This window comes from Natator depressus, chromosome 10 (assembly GCF_965152275.1).
Source record: "Natator depressus isolate rNatDep1 chromosome 10, rNatDep2.hap1, whole genome shotgun sequence".
In the NCBI taxonomy this organism is placed as follows: domain Eukaryota; kingdom Metazoa; phylum Chordata; order Testudines; family Cheloniidae; genus Natator; species Natator depressus.
In genome coordinates this window covers 67,634,395-67,651,231 of record NC_134243.1, presented here as the reverse complement: position 1 = coordinate 67,651,231, position 16,837 = coordinate 67,634,395, and the positions used below count along the sequence as shown (strand labels likewise).

The 16,837-nt window shown below is 42.3% G+C and overlaps 1 protein-coding gene across 1 annotated transcript in view; it reads left to right on the top strand.

Moving 5' to 3' along the window:
• CEMIP (cell migration inducing hyaluronidase 1) overlaps positions 1-16,837 on the top strand; it is a 142,267-nt gene that overhangs the window by 102,229 nt on the left and 23,201 nt on the right. The window contains exons 12-17 of the mRNA XM_074966445.1: positions 1,766-1,941; positions 2,706-2,915; positions 9,318-9,523; positions 11,228-11,297; positions 12,147-12,275; positions 13,555-13,640. Of these exons, the coding sequence (XP_074822546.1) occupies positions 1,766-1,941; positions 2,706-2,915; positions 9,318-9,523; positions 11,228-11,297; positions 12,147-12,275; positions 13,555-13,640 (877 nt within the window). The remainder of the gene's footprint in view (positions 1-1,765; positions 1,942-2,705; positions 2,916-9,317; positions 9,524-11,227; positions 11,298-12,146; positions 12,276-13,554; positions 13,641-16,837) is intronic.

Below are 16,837 nucleotides of genomic sequence, written 5' to 3'. Positions count from 1 at the left end.
TAGGCCTACCACTATGATGCAGATTTGAAGGGGGTAATAACTGAAGGGTGAAGGTGGTTCCTTTCTTTCTTGGCTAACATCCCGTCAAAGAATTAGTCCCTCTCAGTGTTCGTCTACACTTCCTTTTTCCTCTGAACAGTGTGTAGTTGGTCCCATTCTTCACTAGAAGATTAATAAAGTTACTAGACATAATGGGTAAAAGAGATGCCCTTCTTCTGATCATCAGGAAGCCTGTCCTGTGTCTGTCATTCTAATGCTTCTGTGTAATAGCTTAGCACTTTTCATCCAAGGATTTCAAGGTGCTTTACAGATGGGGGAAACTGGGGCAGAGAGAAATGCAAGTAATTTAGCCAGTGTCAGAGGCAGAAAAGAATGTAACTCTCCTTGCTCCCAGCACAGTGCCTTATCCCCTAAACCATGTTACCTCCCACTGGAAGGCCAAAGGAGGATAACCTGTATCAAACTGGTGTCTATTTATCTTTACTATTGAGTGAGAACATCCTGTTTCATTTAAAAAGAGGCCATGTCAATATTTTTTAAAACTCCTCTTCCTGCATGATGGTTCTGCTCAAACAGAAAGTGCCTCTCTGAGATCTCTCAGCATCAAGCCTGCCCTTTGTTTCTACTAACTGCTGTGTAGGTCTCTGCTGAAATGAAATATATGCCAGTGTAACATTCTTTATAGCACAGTGTTTACTGAACGAGTTTATTCCCTATTTTTACTGGAATAATGTGAAATGTAGTCAGTCAAATAAGCCTTTCCCGCTTTTTTCTTCAAGCGAGCTGAGCCAGGAAGAAGGAGTGCATCATGCATATGTTTTAATGAAATTACAGTGCTGAGATTATTTTGCTTTCTTGTTGTTCATGGTGGCTGGAATTCAGCCCCTTCTGGCCAGCCCACGCAAAGTCTTTCTTTAATTTCTTGAACCCTCAAGGTAGTTAGGTGCAGCATGGCCTGGCAGGGGGGCCACCGCACTTCTGCGTGCAGAGCTCCCCACCAGTTCGGACGAAGCTGGCACAGAAGGAAGCATTGAGTGTGGGCTGAGGGAGGGGCCAGTAGATCAGCATTTACATTGGTCAAGTGGCTTGGAAACCACATGTGGGTTCTTCTAGCCCATCCGCTGGATTAGCAGCTGGGATGCTCACATGCTGCGGTTTATTCAGGATTTCTGCACAGAGTGGCCCAGTCTGCTCCTGATGAAGGTAGCAGTAAAGCACCTACTGGTTTCTGTGGAATTTGGCCAGCCGTGGCCCAGGAGCCATGTCATACACCCCGAGTCTTTCCCATGTCCCATAATTATAGATACAGCTATGAAAAACTAATTCTGTGCTGATACAGTGGGAGGATTCCCAGCGTTCAATAGGTCTCAGACACCTCGTCGCTTGCAGCTAAACTTTTCCCGATGCATCAGGCTACATACAAACCTAGCTGTGGTCCAGGCAGTGTAAAAATTTTTCTTTTTAGGTTACTGTAGAGTCTCTCTTGAAGGTGGCGAAATTAGGACACAGTTAGCAGCAGCTGTTACTTTAAGGCCTACTGAAGTGACCCAAGCAAACCCCACAAACCCTACATCCTCTGTAGAGGATATCTCCATCGGCCTTTGTGACTCTTGTGCTCTGGGCTTCCCCAGCCTTGAGGTGCCTGCGACAGCTTTTGTGGACTCAGGTGCTTAGTTCATTACTGCCCCAGCCCCCACCAGCAGTTAGTCAGCTGGTATATGCGGTGTTTACAGAATAAACATGGAAATGCATCTTGTTCCCTTAGGGAGAGCAGCCTACCTTCACACAGGAGAAGTGATCGACGGAGTGGACATGAGGGCAGAAGTAGGGCTGCTAAGCCAAAACATAGTGGTGATGGGAGAGATGGAGAGGCAATGCTATGACTATAGCAATGGTTTATGCACCTTCTTTGATTTTGACACCTTTGGCGGACACATCAAGGTATTGTATAAGTCCTTTACTGATACCCTTCTACACAGAGCCAAACAATATTCACCTAGTAAGGGGGCCATGGCAGGGCATGTCCGGTGAGTCGAGGCCTGCAACGTAAACAAGCCCCTCCTAGAGTAGACCATAGATTCACCTCCTGCTTCTCTTTTTTTCTTTGCAGGGCTCCCCCCCACCCATTCAAACATTACCTTGCTAGACTGGCTGGGGCTCAGCACTCACAGGCTGCAGAGTTTGGATCCAAAATCCAGCTTCCTTAGGGTTTGGTAGTGCTCAGATCTGGGGCTTCAGTTCAAGCCCATCTTCCCACAGGATTAAATCTAGCACAATTGCTTTATGAAAAGCATTAAATGCAAACAGGTTTGCCTGAGTTTGCAAACTAGGAAGCATCTGCTGTGCAATGGTTTACCCCCTCTGTCAACCATCATAGTCTAAGACTTGCTCTGCCTGACTAATATGAAACAGAGAGACCAGAGGGGTGAGGTAATATATTTTATTGGACCAACTTCCGCTGGGGAGAATGGCAAGCTTTCGAGCTTACACAGTGCTTGAAGAAGAGGTCTGTGTAAGCTCGAAAGCTTGTCTCTTTCGCCAACAGAAGTTGGTCCAATAAATGATATTACCTCACCACCACCCCCTTGTCTCTCTAGTATCCTGGGACAGACACAGCTACAACACTGCATGCAGCAGTGAATAATATGAAACAAGCCACCAGATGTTCCTATGGCCACTTGACTAGTGTTTTATTTGTTCTGCAGATTGGTCTTGGTTTTAAAGCTGCCCATATTGAAGGTTTAGAATTGAAACACATGGGCCAGCAGAGAATGGGACACTATCCAATTCACTTCCACTTGGCTGGGGATGTGGATGAGAAGGGAGGCTACCACCCTCCATCCTATGTGAAGGGCGTCTCCATTCACCACACCTTCTCGCGCTGTGTCACAGTCCACGGCTCCAATGGCTTGCTGGTAAGAAACAGCGGTTTGATGACTGCCTTCCTGATCAAGATGTCATTTGATCCCAGCCCAGTTGCTGTCCCTAATATCATGAAAACGATTCTGAGCCCCTGAAACAAGTCTGATTACTGATAGAATTGTAGAGTTAGACCAAATGCTCTTCTCTTTTGCCCCGGATTTATTGAGTGATATTAATATGAATATATTTCAACATGTGTCTAAAACACAAATCCAACATAAGAATGTAAAACCAGGGGCCAAATTTTATACGTGACTCAGAGCTGACAGGGCTTTTGCAATGCCATTGTATTCAGAGATTCCTGCAGACAATCCCATCTATAATGGGTTGTTGAATCTATCTATAAACAAATAGTTTACTGCTAAAGAAGGTAATCACCAGAGCTAAGGTTACTTCAATTTGCTAATAAGGACTTTTGTTTGAAATTCCCATTCACAACACAAGCAGTCAGAGACCTCTGATTTAACCGAACTGTTTGTCAGAACACTAAGGTTATCCTGTAGGTTTCCTATAGTACAACAGCTATTTATCAGGTAAGTTACAATACAGGAGAGCACGTAGCGACAGCAGTAAACTCCCTGCACCCCTGGGCACTCGCTCTACTTCAGAATAAAGAACACAATGAAAAACATTCTCACATTTTCATAAGACTCCATCGGTTCTGCTTTCCTGGGGGCATGAACAGTACGTGGACTGGAGCTGAGTTTAATTCAGAAAGGCTTTGATCAGCAAATGCACACATTCTGTATCATTGTTATGCTAGCTCCGATGGCTATGTCATGGAGCACTGTTAGTCATCTTAGTGCCTTCTCAAATAGACGCAGGTTCTGTTGATCACATTTTCCTTTAGTGTGTTCATCAACTTTAACGTTCTGTTGTTTTTAAGAATATTTTGCAAGCCGCGCACGTTAGAAATTAGAGCTAGGACCCCATGTCCACTCCACCCAAGTGCTTGTGTACTTTTTGGCCTTGGGCCTAGATATCCAATTTGGATGTTAGTACTGAAACCATATAACTAACCACCATATACATTCCTTTTGTGAATGTGAGAAAGAGAAACCTTGGCCCACGTTCAGAAAAGGTTCAGAAATGTGTTTTGAAAGCAAAGCTTTTAAAAGCATGTAACAAACATCAGAACTGACTTCTCAACTTTTCCCAAGCATCAATCCAAAACAGTGGCCTCAACATGCCTGTTAGCTCCTCGGGAATCCCACATTTTTCCTGTGTTGGCACCACATGTGAAAAAAAGAATTGGAGTCAACATACAAAAGTGTTTTTAACAGGTCTCTAACCAGCCAAGATCTCAACCCTGTGCATAAGAGATCAGTGTTTTAATATGAGACCACCAGCATGCCACGCCACTGGCTGTGTCAAATGATGGCAATTGAGCACTAGGAATTCTCCCAGTATATCACTGGTATTTTAAAAACACCTGCACTAACTTTTCATTGAACCATTGTAAGAGCTTACAGTGTTCAAGCTCAACATTTTTCATCCCTTATTTTGTATTCAAAGGGATCCTAAAATCTGCTGTCGACTTGGTTTCTGAAAAATCTGTTCTTCTTTACCTTATCTAAATTGTATTAGGCATCCGGAGATGTATGACTGCTTTCCAATTTAAAGCCATCCATGTCGCAGCTCAGTGTAGCTAAGAATGTAAGTAAAAAACAGCCTGGAAGAAGAGAATTGCCGGGAGTCTTTTTGTCAAGTAATGAGAAGGTTCCTAATAATGGCACCATAAACACATCCTCTAGCTATGTGGCGGTTGCACAGCTGTTGATTAGCAGAGGGCTGACTAAAACCTCAGCTCTGATTCTAATTTTAAACCCTGTGTCTTGATTTATTGATGCTTGCTCTTACTGCCAAACCAAATACCCAGAGAGTGGTATTTCATGGGTCAGCTGGGTGGATTTATACTGGGTATTTGGAAATTTTCAGTCCCTTGTGCCTTTTCCAAATGAAAACCATGTCATTGTGACTAGGAAATACTGTAAGGATCCCTGTTCTCAGGCTTTTCCATCCAAGACAGCAATGATGAAATGCAGACAGGCTGATATGATTGAAGAAAACTGCTTAATTCTGGTGGTGTAACTCAACAACTGCAATTCTTTGAGGGGCCTTGGAGTTTGTTCCATGGCAAGTTATTTAAAAGAAACCTCCACTAAAAGAGAAATGCAACTATAATAATAATAAAAAAAAAACTACATTGATAACTTAATCTGTTTATTGTTTTACTTTTAAAAATGTATAATTTACTAATCTACACTCATTACCACCAAAAAATTGATTTTGCACATTTGATTTCAGCTGCATGTTTGTTGCCCTCTGTTGAAATGAAATGCCCAGTGAAATAAATTCCATGCTGTGCAGTCCAGCTGTTTGGCCCACTGCATCAAAAAGAGGATTTCTAAACGTTTGATAAACTACACAGATGTAGTTCATTTCAATTAAAAATGCATTCAATCTTATTACCTATAATTGGACGTATACCCCGAGCAATTCCTCCTTAGCTGATCCTGCAGCGCGCTCTTCTGCTATGAAATCTAGTTTCCTTTCCCCCTTGAGATACTACGTGAAGTCACAAAAACACAGCCAAATCTCCAATGAGGAAAGTACTGTTGTTATTACATGTACTTCTAAGATGGTCTTCACTGTAGTATCTGGGCACCATTTATTTAAGTTTGCTAAGTTCTCCTCACATATCATTCAATGCCTCTGTGAGCAGATAGATCCAAGGAATAACCTGCCAGGAGACCAGTTGCCTTGGTGATCTTTGAGTGAACTAGCCTCTTAGTAGACACACACACACACACACACACACACACACACACACACACACACACACACACACACACACACACACACACACACACACACACACACACAATTTGCTGGAATATTAGGCCTCAAACCAGCAAAGCACTTGATCAGATGCTTATCTTTAGGTATGTGAGTGGTCCCACTGACTTCCAGTATTTCCATTGGTTTCAATGGGACAACTCACAGGCCTATAGTTAAGGGCTTGCTTAATGCTTTGGTGAATGAGGGGGGAGGCACTTGGGTATTTTGTAACAGTTAAGTAATTGTTAAAGCAGCTTAGAGATTCTCATGCAGGCTCCTCACTGGGCTCTCAGGTTACTAGTGTCACAAATTATTTTGCTTTTAGCACTCTTGGCAGCAGGCTCAGAAATGTCAACGCTATAAAATATTAGAGTTAAAAAATAAACAGATGTCACTGTTTGCTCCTGGTGGCAGAGTCGTCTTCCTGTGCATTTACACACTGTTGCTGAAAGCCTGTCTCTGGACAATAAATAAATAGCTATGGTTGGCTCAAACCAAACATGTTCTATGCTTGTGGACAAGCATATGTTCACTTTAAGGGCATAGATGGCCCTTCTCAAACCAAACTGCTTGAAATGGCCTTGTTGCCGTAATTACGTAATTGAAAATGTCCATGATTGCTGCAATACGCTGGCCAACTTTCCCTCTCCATTATACCACTGCAACCCCATTGATCAAATTTTGCTGCTACTTATACCCTGGTCAGAGCCCCTGAACTGGCCCATAATGTGTAGGCTGAAATGGAAGTTGTTATCAAGGATGGACATTAAATGAAGGCTGATAAACTGTCTGCCAGAACTTGAGAGAGCTGTGCTGCTGGGGATAAGCAGTAGTGTTCTCTAACTGCTATAGTGATATCTGCTCTTAGTAATCCAACTGCGCTACAGGGCAATTGCTTTATTTAAAAGGGCACTGTCAAATCTAGCCATATATTACAGTTAAAATAAGCGTATAGACTAATTGTAATGTTTTTGTGAAATTTAATTTTTTCCCCCCAATGCATTTTTTAACAAATAAACCTTGTCCAGCAGTTCCCAAACTTTTCAGCACTGTGCTAGTGCATGAGAATCTGAAAATGAAACAGTTCCACATTTGTCCGTTTCCAGTCTGAGTAATCCCAGGGGCCAGAAATAGGAAAGATAATTAATCAAGTAAAGGGTGGAAAGTAAATCAGCTGGTGTAAATCAGTGTAGCTACTTTGACTTCAGTGGAGCTATTCTGACTTACACCAGCTGAGGATCTGGCCCCAGAGCCACAATCCTACATTAGGATATCTGCCAAAGGAGATGATACAGTACAGCATTCCAACCTGTGCCAATATATTGGCTTCCCTCTTACATTACTGGCAGATGTTTTCTACAATGGTACTGAACCTATACAGGGATTTGTTCCCTAGCCATTTTCTAAGTAATACCTCAATTTTTCACTTTTCAGTCCTGATGTATTACACCAATACAGATCTAGTTCCAGAGTTCACTGGCGTAATGAATTGGTGTAGCAGGTAGCTGAGGAATTGTCTGAGATGTCACTTGTCAGCTTTCAGCAGCTAACCGCTCCAGAAACAACATATATGTATCTCTAAAGTACTGCCAGTATGCTCAGGAAAAATAACAGATTTACACAGCTGGCCAGTTGCAGTTTTGGCATCCCTGTGACTAAAGGCCTCGCTGAGGTAAAGGTGTGGTGATGCTCTTCAGGAAAATGAACCATCTTCAAGAGATGTTCTAGTATCCAATAGGTGTTTCTAAGTGCAAGGCTTGCAAATTTCATGCTTTTCAAGATGGGATTATTAAAATAGCGCAGCACACTCATTTTACACTGAAATACTGATGGTGTCAGACTTGCATGGCTATCTAATTGAATCGAGAGAGTTAGCAGCAAATTTCGGAGAAGTAATTTAATAGAATGTATTGCACCGCATGTCATTTTAACAGTTTAATTTACTGTGATGATTTGTGTTCAGAGGCTTGAATATTTACACTGGACCATGGTCTATGCATAATACATGTGTTTGCAGATGGCAGTGTGAAATAGATCTGGCAGTATTCTGTCTGAGTGTATATATTTAACCATTTCAAGTTCAGCCCTGGAAATTGATTCCCCTTGGCTGTAACCTCTGAGATAAAGATCAGAGAACACTTCAAAAGTGCCTACATCCATTATCAAAAGTGACATAGGTATTTAGGAGCCCAAGTCTCATTTAAAGTCAATGGAACTTGGACTTCCAAGAGCCTAAATCAGTTCTGAAAATGGGTCTTAGGTAGAGCTGGTTGCAAAGTTTTTAACAAAACTTCTTCCTACTGGAAAAACTGTTTTGTCTAAACTGAACTTTTTAGTTGAAATGTCTTGGTTTCCACACAAATCTCATCAGGAAGGTTTCTCACATCCAGGGTGGAATATCTGGCTAGAGATGGCAACCCCAGAATAATCAGTAGCCCAGGGGTTAAGGTACTCACCTGACATGTGGGAGAACCAGGTTCAAATACCTGCTCTGAATCTGGCAGAACAGATACTTGAGCCTGGGTCTCCCATTCCACTCTCTAGAATTCATTTCAGTGTCTCCTGTTTGAGCTGCTCCACTTTGTGTAGACAAATGAGTATTCATTGGGCCGGAGATTGAGAGCAGGGATTTGACTTTGGGTCTGCCACATCCCACGGGAGTTTTCTAATCACCTGGTTGTTGAGAGCAAGAGATTTCTAGAACACTCTTCCACTGTTCACAAAGAACTTTGAAAGGTCTCAAGTTTGTTCCACATCAGAACAAAAACCATTTCTGAAACCTCAACATTTTCCATGAAACGGAAATGTTTTCCACCCTGCCCTGGTTTTAGGTTCCTAAGTCATTTAGTTGCTTCTGAAAATTTTACCTCAGATCTTCAACTGGGGTAAATCAGAATAGCTTTGTGAGAGACAATAAGGCTGCAATGTGAACTACATGTGAACTGCAGGGTTTTCAATGGAGCTACACTGATTAACACCAGCTGGTTTGTTTCAATTTCAAGTAAAGCTCTTGTCATCAGTTGGAAAAAGGGTCAGGTCAGACTTAAAACAACCCAGCCTGTCCAGTAAACAGCTAGCAGCATCTCTGATAGCCTAGAAAAATTTTTTTTTTTTCACTTCAGGGGATACATTTTAGTCCATCAACTTTGCTGTTTATGTAACTGCACAAAGATGAATAAGCCCAGATGTGGCTTAAACATCTGATGTCCCCGTCCCCCCCATTCCTGTCTCTTCGTCTTTTGTCTTTATTATAATATTATCACTTGCTCAACATGCAGATTACAGCAGAGAGTGATTAGCATTTCATATGAAATGGCAAATTCTAATTAAATCCTAAAAGCTTACACTATCACTTAGTATGTAAATTCATTGGGGCAAGGACCGCCTTTATGCTGAATGTGTTTGTACAGCTCCTGATACAATAGGGTCCTGGTCTCTGACTGAGGCTCCACAGTAAAATAATAATAATTAATAGCATTATTATTATTATTAATTATTATCTCTAAGTGTCTAGAAAACTAAAACTGAATGCAGCTCCATTTTTGTACATGCAGATTAAGGATGTTGTGGGCTACAACACCCTGGGACACTGCTTCTTTACTGAGGATGGGCCAGAGGAACGCAACACATTTGATCACTGCCTTGGACTGCTCGTTAAACCTAGCACTCTCCTGCCATCTGACCGAGACAGTAAAATGTGCAAGATGATTACAGAAGGGGCATACCCAGGGTACATCCCCAAACCCAGGCAGGATTGCAAGTAAGTGGGAAATCTTTTTTGTTTTTTGTTTGTTTTTTTCCCTTGCCTTGTAGGATTTGACTTTTTTTTTTATCCATGAAACACAGGATTGGGTGTATATAGTTAAGTACGCTGCTTTCAGGAATATGGGCCATGTGCTCAAAAAGATAGGGTGGCTGTCTCTGCAGGATGTTTCCATGCTATTTATACATTTACACATGCAGGGTATAATTTTGCTTAGTATTTTTAGTGTAAGGTCAACTAAAGTGCTTGTTATCGCAGATATTATTGCATGCATCCCTTTCAAAGTGCAATATGAAGACAAATGGCCCTGACACTTCATTGCCTTGCATCTCATTTATACCACCAATATGTGCGTATAAAATGCTATTAAATTCAGAATGGGACAGACTCTGCCACCTTTATTCATATTGAGTTGTACTTTATTCTGCAACTAGTCCCACTGATTACAACGGAATTCCTTGTGGAGTAAGGGTACTACTCAACGTGAGGAAGGGTGGCAGAATCTGTCCCAACAGTTGTATTTTGCATCCACTTGGCATATACTGTACAGGGAGTAAACTCAAACCAGAGTTGAATTCAATGTACTTCAGCAAGACCTTTGAACATGACTATGGAATATCAAAGATTGCCTAAGCATAGAGTCCCGACTACTAATCTGTACATAAGTGAGTGCATGAAAGTTCTTAAAGCCCGTTTCTATTTGAGGCAAACTCTAAGCCCAGCCTGGCAAACCGCTGAGTGCCGACTAGAAGGTGCTAAGCAACCTCATCTCCCATCTTGCAAGATCCAATCCTCTAATATGCCTTTTCAGATCCACAAAACCTCAACAGATTTATGGAATGGATCTCGGTAGTGGTTGAAATGAAAAGGATTTAGCAAGAGTTCTTTTTGCAGTTTATCGCATTACTCTGTAAAGACAGACTTAGGTGAAGTATAGGAGAAACATGAACCCCACACAATCAATGCACACAGTCTGGAGCTAGGGTTTTACTGGTAACTACTACTAGCTAACAGCAAGTTGTAGGCCTTGTGACATTGGAGGGCTAACTCTTTTTTTTTTCTTTTTCTTTTTTTTTTCCTTCCAGCTTCTTACTGATTTTTTAAAATAAAATTATAGGGCCAGGTTCTGTCCATTTTTACCCATGTTGCCTTGTACCTTACTCTGTGAATAGTCCTATTGATTTCAGTGGGAGTATTCAGCCTAAGGATGGATATGAGAATCTGGCCATGGATTGAGAAGCCAGTGGGGGATGGTAGTGAAGCACAGTAGCATGTGGAAAGAGCAGATGCTAGGGGGTTGCTATGAAAAGCCCATAGAAACACTTTGTCAAATCCCTGGCTAAACCAGTCTCCAGGGAACCTGGAGCCCCATTGTAGGGTTTTTCTTGTCCATGACACATTCACCTTATCATGAAATATAATTGACAGCTAACAGCTTCACACCAGGTTTGGGATTTCAGTAGAAATTCTTCATTTAATTCCTGAGGTCTTTAAAGATAAGACCATTTTGCTGCATCTGCAGATGATGGTAACAGCTGTGATATGATGAGAGAAAAAGAAACCCCAGTTGCTACACCCCGTAGGGCAGTAGCTTATCTGCTCTGTGATCTGACCTGCCAGTACTGTATGCACTGGAATGCTAACTCCTTTGTGTGCGCTTCAGGTGTCATTTTCATGGCCATCTTTGTTCCCCATCTGCAGTGCTGTATCCACCTTCTGGATGGCCAATCCGCATAACAATCTTATAAACTGTGCAGCTGCAGGATCCGAAGTGAGTACAAAGGTTTCTTCTTTGGGAAAATTCAGAGCAACTGTAGTAGCCCTGCAACTTTTGGTTCTCGCTGTTTCCACTGCTCAGGCCATATATTGATGCAGCTAGTGTTTCAAATGCAATCTCCCTCGCCTTCACCTCCCCACTTCTGGTCATTTGCTGTAGTTCGGGCTTGCAGATCTGGATTACTTTTAACAAAATTCCCAAACCAGAGCCAGTATAAATTAAAGACCGAACCCGCCTACTCCCATTAGGTCAATGGCAAAGCTCCTATTGACCACAATGGGGACAGGCACAGTCCTAAGCCCAGTACATGAATGGTATGTAGGGCTGTGACATTTAAATCCATCCTAATGGCAAATCTACAGAAATTCTAACTCAACTCAATTGTCTTTATTTTTTTCAATTACAGAATAAACAAACCAAAGTATTTGGCCCAAAGTTTCCAAATCTCCAGGCTTAAATGTAGGCACCTATATCAATTTTGGGCACCTAAATAAGTGGCCTGATTTTTCAAAGGTGCTGAGCACCTGAAGCTCTCAATGACATAAGTAGGGTTTGTGGGTGCTCAGCACATCTGAAAATCAGGCCAGTTTACATTTAGGTGCCTCAGTATGGATGTTGGAGGCTAACTTGAGGTGCCCTGAAAATGCTGGCCCTAACTGCTTTCATATATGTGTGTGTGTGTGGGGGGTGTCTTTTGCATATAGATACAGAGCAATACCAGCTACTGTTATGTGTCCTGAAATCTGCTGGCTTTCACCTTGCATTATTTCCTGGTAAGCCCCCGTACTAATGTAAACCTGTAAAGTTCAAGTGAAGGCTCACGCTGTGTATTCCCTTTTGCAGGAAACAGGGTTTTGGTTTGTTTTTCACCATGTGCCTACAGGCCCCTCAGAAGGAATGTATTCTCCAGGCTACACTGAGCACATTCCAATGGGAAAATTCTACAACAATCGGGCACATTCCAACTACCGAGTGAGTCTGCACGCAATGAAAACTATCTTCCTGTCTAAAAACACCACTTGATCTCTCCAGCTTTCTGAGTCTGCAAGCTATTAAGTGCTGTGATTTCTGATTCACTACAAGCAATTGCAAACTAATTTTCAGCATTTGTATCTACAAACAAAGTGGCTTGTTTGCTGGGGTAATAGAATTACAGATTCTGTTTACATTGGATTCACTTTACTATTCTTGAGCTAAAGGCTAAAATTTCTCATGGGACGTTGGGAGATAAGAGGGTCTTACTTTCACTCCTTTCTACCAGGTCATCTGTCTGCTTTCGCTCTTCTAAAATGGTGCCCCAGCCGCATCTTTTGGCAGCTTGCCTGATTACAGATCACTGCTGCCTATGTTAGCCATTGATCAAATAGCATCTGGTACATAAAATAATATAAGATCATTCTAATCACTTCCTAAATCTGTTTACTTATTCAGCCCAAACACATTACCCTGGGAAACTGTACACTGAGCTCCTGAGCCTTCATCTATTACTTAATGTCTTTAGATTGCAGCACGTATGTAATTGGCTAGTGAGATGGGCTGAACAGGTGCTGGAAAACACAAGGGGCTTTTTACGGGGCTGCAGACAGAAGGTGGTAGAGTGGACAGTCCTCCTGTTTCGCATGCCACTTGCAGAACCAGTAACCTTGAAAGTGGTCCATGCTTAAATGATGCATTATAGGACACAACGAGTGGCTGATACTATGACACAATTCTCAGATGCACGTCTTCTAGGGGCAGCACTTCTGGGCAGGATTTCGCAGCCAGGTTTCTTGAGTATCAATGGGAATGGATTTTTACTTAGCAAGGGGCTGGTATTTCAATTCATCTTCAACTGGAGTGGTAACAACTCTACAGAAATACAAATATTTTTCTGGAGAGCCATGTTGTTAGCTAAAGATTCTCCAAAAGCATAAGGCACCTGGATTGGTGCCCAAGTCAGAGAGAGCTAGTGACTTTGAAGAGAGTGACGTTTTGCTTAAATGATCAGGACTAGTTTAACAAAAATTCTGATCCATCTCAGAAATCTTTGCCATGTACTTTAAATGCTGCTCCATCTTTCACTGGTGTTGGTCTAGGTAGTGTTTTAAATGTAGAAGGCTAGATCCTCAGCTGGTGTAAATCAGGATAATGCCTTTGACTTCAAAAAAAACCCTGGTGTTTTACAACAGCTGAAAATTTGGCTCAGAAACTTTAAACTACATCATAATTTTAAAGTGCATAAATACATCACAAAGTTTCTTTTCCTCCTCAGGCTGGCATGATCATTGATAATGGAGTCAAAACCACACCAGCATCTGCTAAGGACAAAAGACCTTTCCTGACACTGATTTCTGGGAGGTAATGCACTGTCCATGTTTTTATTTGGAAAGTTATGTGTATAACGCAGTTTGAGGGCTGGATCCTGCCCCCCCTGAAGTCAATGGGAATGTCTTCATTGTTGTCAGTAGGTGTTGTATAAAGTTCTTAATGAGCAAAAGGCTCCACTTTCTCCTTGCCATTGATGGGGTGTGGCCTACCTGTACCGTTGCAGTCCAACACTCTCCATGAATCTCATTGGTGGGTTTGGTACTTAGAATCATAGAATATCAGGGTTGGAAGGGACCTCAGGAGGTCATCTAGTCCAATCCCCTGCTCAAAGCAGGACCGATCCCCAATTAAATCATCCCAGCCAGGGCTTTGTCAAGCCTGACCTTAAAAACTTCTAAGGAAGGAGATTCTACCACCTCCCTAGGTAACGCATTCCAGTGTTTCGCCACCCTCCTATTGAAAAAGTTTTTCCTAATATCCAACCTAAACCTCCCCCACTGCAACTTGAGACCATTACTCCTTGTCCTGTCATCTGCTACCACTGAGAACAGCCTAGAACCATCCTCTTTGGAACCACCTCCCAGGTAGTTGAAAGCAGCTATCAAATCCCCCCTCATTCTTCTCTTCTGTAGACTAAACAATCCCAGTTCCCTCAACCTCTCCTCATAAGTCATGTGTTCCAGACCCCTAATCATTTTTGTTGCCCTTCGCTGGACTCTCTCCAATTTTTCCACATCCTTCTTGTAGTGTGGGGCCCAAAACTGGACACAGTACTCCAGATGAGGCCTCACCAATGTCGAATAGAGGGGAACGATCACGTCCCTTGATCTGCTGGCTATGCCCCTACTTATACATCCCAAAATGCCATTGGGCTTCTTGGCAACAAGGGCACACTGTTGACTCATATCCAGCTTCTCGTTCACTGTCACCCCTAGGTCCTTTTCCGCAGAACTGCTGCCTAGCCATTCAGTCCCTAGTCTGTAGCGGTGCATTGGATTCTTCCGTCCTAAGTGCAGGACCCTGCACTTATCCTTGTTGAACCTCATCAGATTTCTTTTGGCCCAATCCTCCAATTTGTCTAGGTCCCTCTGTATCCTATCCCTACCTGCCACCGTATCTACCACTCCTCCTACTTCCCACACAGCCAGGTACAACCAGAGTAGTTGATTTTACAAGACAGTTGGTGAGGAGTGTAAGCTCAACCCATTAGGATGATTGTTTTAAAACCCCTGACAATACCTCAGAATTCTACTGAGAACTGTTCTACACTAGAAAGTTAAGGTACCCGAGTTATGTCGCTCAGGGATGTGAAAAAATCGAGGAGGAGGGAGAGAGAGAGAAAAGCTGACCTAAACCCCAGTGTAGACCGTGCTAGGTCTACAGAATAATTCTTGGTCGACCTAACTACTGCCTCTCAGAGAGGTGGATTTACTATAACGACAGAAGAACCCCCTCCATTGCTGCAGTAAGCATCTACAGCAGAGAGTTTGATATTGCCTCTTCCTATACCAGAATATGTGCCTTGGAAAACTGGCTGTGGCATATATGCACAGGAGCTGATTCCAAAAAGTTTGTGCCTTCCAATTTGGAGGCTGGAATGAGCCCTAAAAGCTGAGCAATTAAAGGGTGTTGCTGAATGACCATCAGACATCCTGGGACAGATTCTGTGCTGCGTAGAACTGTTGTAAATTGAGAATAACTCCATTAACTTCATATTCTGCTTTCTGTTACAGAAGTATAAATCCATGCTAACTCCCACTTCCAAGAAAGTTATTCCAAAGGGTAGGAAAAAATGGTACATTTTCAGAATGGAGAGGGGTAACTAGTGGTGTTCCCCAGGGGTCAGTCCTAGGACCAATCCTATTCAACTTGTTCATAAATGATCTGGAGAAAGGGGTAAACAGTGAGGTGGCAAAGTTTTCAGATGATATTGAACTGCTCAAGATAGTTAAGATCAAAGCAGACAGTGAAGAGCTTGAAAAAGATCTCACAAAACTAAGTGATTGGGCAGCAAAATGGCAAATGAAATTTAATGTGGATAAATGTAAAGTAATGCACATTTGGAAAAAATAACCCCAACTATACATACAATATGATGGGGGCTAATTTAGCTACAACTAATCAGGAGAAAGATCTTGGAGTCATCGTGGATAGTTCTCTGAAGACGTCCAAGCAGTGTGCAGCAGCAGTCAAAAAAGCAAACGGGATGTTAGGAATCATTAAGAAAGGGATAAAGAATAAGATGGAGAATATCTTATTGCCCTTACATAAATCCATGGTACGCCCACATCTTGAATACTGCGTACAGATGTGGTCCCCTCATCTCAGAAAAGATATACTGGCATTAGAAAAGGTTCAGAAAAGGGCAACTAAAATGATCAGGGGTTTGGAACGGGTCCAATATGAGGAGAGATTAAAGAGGCTAGGCCTTTTCAGCTTGGAAAAGAGGAGACTAAGGAGGGATATGATAGAGGTATATAAAATCATGAGTGGTGTGGAGAAAGTGAATAAGGAAAAGTTATTTACTTGTTCCCATAATATAAGAACTAGGGGCCACCAAATGAAATTAATGGGCAGCAGGTTTAAAACAAATAAAAGGAAGTTCTTCTTCACTCAGCGCACAGTCAACCTGTGGAACTCCTTGCCTGAGGAGGTTGTGAAGGCTAGGACTATAACAGGGTTTAAAAGAGAACTGGATAAATTCATGGAGATTAAGTCAATTAATGGCTATTAGCTGGGATGGGTAAGGAATGGTATCCTTAGCCTCTGTTTGTCAGAGGGTGGAGATGGATGGCAGGAGAGAGATCATTACCTGTTAGGTTCACTCCCTCTGAGGCACCTGGCATTGGCCACTGTTGGTAGACAGGATATGGGGCTGGATGGACCTTTGGTCTGACCCAGTATGGCCGTATTTATGTTTTTATGACATACACTGATGTAAATGAGACCGAATCCATCCCAAAGTGAATGTTTGTTAGCGTCTCATGAATTCACCAGGATCTGTGCTTTCATCATGAATACCAAGTGACTTCATAATGATGAAGCTGGCGAAGTGGTGTTCATTTGCTGGAACCTTATGATCATTCTGCTCAATTTAGGTTGTAGTGATGGCTTATTAAGTGAAACAAAATGCTGTTGAATATCTGTTAATGATTTGACAGCTTGGCCTCGCTCCCCATTTCTGACCCATGAATTTTAATCTCGGTGCTGCCCATTGCTGGCACCGA